This window comes from Lissotriton helveticus, chromosome 1_1 (assembly GCF_964261635.1).
Source record: "Lissotriton helveticus chromosome 1_1, aLisHel1.1, whole genome shotgun sequence".
Lineage (NCBI taxonomy): Eukaryota > Metazoa > Chordata > Amphibia > Caudata > Salamandridae > Lissotriton > Lissotriton helveticus.
In genome coordinates, this window is record NC_136057.1 from 225,969,975 (window position 1) to 225,973,784 (window position 3,810).

General features: G+C 39.2%; 1 protein-coding gene across 1 annotated transcript; it reads right to left on the reverse strand.

Moving 5' to 3' along the window:
- Nucleotides 1-2,301: 2,301 nt before the first annotated feature.
- Nucleotides 2,302-3,237, reverse strand: LOC144760749 (olfactory receptor 5J3-like). Its single transcript, XM_078646549.1, has one exon. The coding sequence runs from the start codon at nt 3,235-3,237 to the stop codon at nt 2,302-2,304; it is 936 nt and encodes a 311-aa protein (XP_078502675.1).
- Between the last annotated feature and the right edge of the window lie 573 nt (nt 3,238-3,810).

A 3,810-nucleotide genomic window follows, 5' to 3' on the forward strand; every position in this document is an offset into this window, starting at 1 on the left:
CAGGTCTGTAGTGAGAGGAAGACTGCCATGAAGGTGTGCATTAACCTATAGGTGGGGTTCATCATAGGCGTATATGACCACTAAAGAAGTATTGAAGCAGGTATGGGAGTTTTTTATTTAGGTATTGAGCATTGGATCCATTACAGGCTGCTGTCTTTCTATCCCTTCCTCTTTTTCCCTGGGATCTGAACGCTCTAATATAGTTATTGGTGTTTGAGATTTTGTGGGGCAAGGTGTGACCATTTTTCAGCAGTCCATGATATCCCTCTAGTGTAATTAAGATACAAACGTATATATAGATGTGACAGATTTGGAAGCCTAATTTTCCAGAACTCTGATTCTAGGCAGCCATTAATGGATCTTTTAGCATAAAAGGAAGCATTTTCTTCAGCTCATCACTCTCAGACAGCTCGACAGACAGAACAACTTAAACAACAGCAATAAATGTCTTCTTTTTGCTTTCTTACTGATAAAAATATTTGGGCATAACATCTCTGGCTCGCAGAATTGAGCCATAAGATCTCTCTTCAAAGCACTAGAGGACAACGCCATTCTTTATCATGCAGGAATTTCCCCCAGATTACAAAGGAATCTGTTGCCTGCACCTATAGAGAATCACACAGACATACAGACACTTACACATCTTCAAAAGGAGAATGAACAAAAGATCAAACAGAAGTTGCCAAGCAGCACTTAAAATTGCAAGCTGATAAGAAGAGAAATGGAAGAAAACTCCAAGTTTAGACCCAAGGTTTACTTATGGAGAATTTAAATATCTTAGCCTTAGTAGTATTCGATTACGCATGGTTGACTGTAGAAATGTGTGTACATAAGTGTCTGATTTTCAAACGTTTCCCCATTTCTTTATCATACCGGGCAGAGGCAAGAATAAATTGGTTTTCCTACCAATCCAGGTATTTTTAGTTTCTCCTATTTGTCTCTTCATTTTTTATATTATATGATCAAAGTGCACCCTGGTAAACCATCGGCCATGGGACGCTTTGTTCTGCAGCGGAACGGGGAGAACCCAGGGGCATATTACCAACAACTAGTGATATTTATCGCTAAGTAGGCTTAGTGGCAATATTTTTATCGCCGCGCATCGCCGGATATTATCGCTGAGATAGCATGCTATTAGTAACGTTTATCTAAAAAGCGATAATATTTCTGGCGATAGCGGCAACATCCGTGAATATCGCTGATAATACAGCGATATTCACACATTATCGCTAACATGGTCTTAGCCATTACACATTTTGGAGATATTCGCGCTTAGCGTGAATATTTCCATCACTACGTCTGCCTTGCTAATAGGCGATAGCGACGTTAGCGACTGCTTTCAGTCGCTAACAGGTTGGGTACGCCCACTTTGCATGTCATTAGCGATAAATATCGCTGACATGCAAAGCGGGCCCCAAACCGCTTGCTATCGCCTACAAGCTGTTGCTAACTGCTGTTAGCGACATCTTGCTTATAGGGCGATAGAATTATCGGTAAAAAACAGCCGCTAAAGCGGAGATAATCACATATCGGAAAGGAACATTCTCCCACTCTAAAATCTTACAAACACGAACGGGTATGCAGTGTGCAAGGCCCCAGGTAACTCTACAGGCAAGTTAGCTACCCCATATTTTTCATAGTGTAGCTCATAGAAGTAGCATTAATGTAGTAGGCTGCTAGGTACATACTTAAACATGGTGGAGCTGTTCATTTCATTAATATTGGCAGCAGTATTGTTTTAGTTATATTCTGTGTGGATGGTATTGATGTACTAAGGAACATCATGAAACTGTGAAATATCCACACTTAAATATATTGGGCCTGATTCACAAATGCAAACTTACACTTAGGTGTAAGTTTAGTACTGTTTGAAATTTATGATAGGCAAACTTAGACCAAAGGTCTAACTTTACTACTTGTTGGTATTCAAAAAGGTAAATGATGACAAATATATTGTTAGCAGAAATATATATTCCGTAGGATATAATGGGATTTATATTTTGGTGGAATGGATAGCCATCACTTTACGTGATGGAAAAATCCATCCACAAAGATCAAAATCAGGCCCTAAGTCTTGTACCCGTGGCATTGGAATCTAAATCCTGAAGTCCTGGGTTTTAGACCAAAGGATACATAACAGTATCCTGGCACCTAAATACAGTCAGTTCATAGTGATGGCCCAGGCAAGCCTTGACAAAGAACATTCAAGACTTGTCTTACTTAATATATCAGAAATGTCTTAATATATACGTGAATAGTATTTCATTCTTTGCTAAATCTTGATGGTTGCAACAGACCCCATCACTTGATTTTAAATGTCAACCTCAATATCTTCTTTACAGCCTCTCTCACTTCATTGTTTCTCAGGCTGTATATCAGGGGGTTTAAAGCAGGTATCAGGATGGTGAAAATCACAGTATATACTTTATACTGCTCCTCAGAATTAGGGAGTACCTCCATAAAGAAACCACTGCCATAGAAAAGAAATACACAGGTGAAATGGGAGATGCAGGTTGAGGCAGCCCGACGTCTCCCTGCTGTGTTACCAATCTTCAGAATGATGATAATAATGTGTGAGTAGGAGACAAATATAATAAGTATAGAACCTATGACCACCAAGGAAGCAAGTACAAAAAGCATCCATTCATTGATTAAGGTGTTAGTACAGGATAGCTTCAAGAGCACAGGATAATCACAAACAAAGTGGTTCATAACATCAGGACCACAAAAAGATAATCGAGAAAGAAAACCTGCATGTATTAGAGAGTGCATAAAGCCACCTATGTGTGACCCTGCAACTAAATGCAAAAACAAACCATTGTTCATGATAACTGTATATGACAATGGGTTACATATTGCTACATAGCGGTCAAATGCCATCGCTGCCAGGAGAAAGCATTCTGTACTAACAAAGGCACAAAAGAAATAAAGTTGAGCAATGCAGCCAGAAAATGTGATTATCCGTATCTCAGTAAGCAGATCAGCCAGCATCTTGGGAGAGATAGCAGAGGAAAATCCTAAATCCACAAAAGCAAGTTGTGTGAGGAAAAAATACATGGGTGTATGGAGCTTGGGGCTGAGCCAGACAATGAGTAGAAAACTGCAGTTACCAAACAGAGTGAAGGTATAGACTGATAGAAATAGTAAAAAGAACAGAATTTCCAGTTCTGGGTCATTGGTGAATCCGACGAAGAAGAACTTCCTCACATTGCTTTCATTTCCTGGCATCATGTCCATGGATGGTAATATTTATCTAGGAGAAGGAAGACATAGAGCAGGCACATCAACTTTTATACAGTACTTTCATATTTACACATTGAAACAATAGCGAAAACCTGAATTATTCAGAACTATAAATCATCTTATTATTTATCGAACTGAATGTCACAAACAAGGAAACATTAAAGATACTAATACTGCTCTAGGTTGAAGAAGATACCCAGGATTCTCCAGGTAAGATAACATAGGATTCCCCATAAGAAAAGTGCCACATGATTTTCATCACTCATCTCTTAGCATTGTTTTCTCTCTTTGCACAGGTCAGAATTGTCATGCTGGAATTGCTTAGGCAGGCTTTACAGCAGAGTGCTGTTCCCACTATCCACCTGGCAACAGACATGGTTTGAGATAAGAAAAATTAGGAAGTTCAATTTAAAATTCCAGTCAATATCATTGCAATTCTTCTTGATGCATCCTTCTGTTCAGGGTGGATTTATCTAGGAGAAATTTGCATGGAATCCTATCCAGGTGAACAGGGCCAATTTCTTGACTGAGGAACCTGTTTATATGTTGGCGTAAAACTGCTCTGCT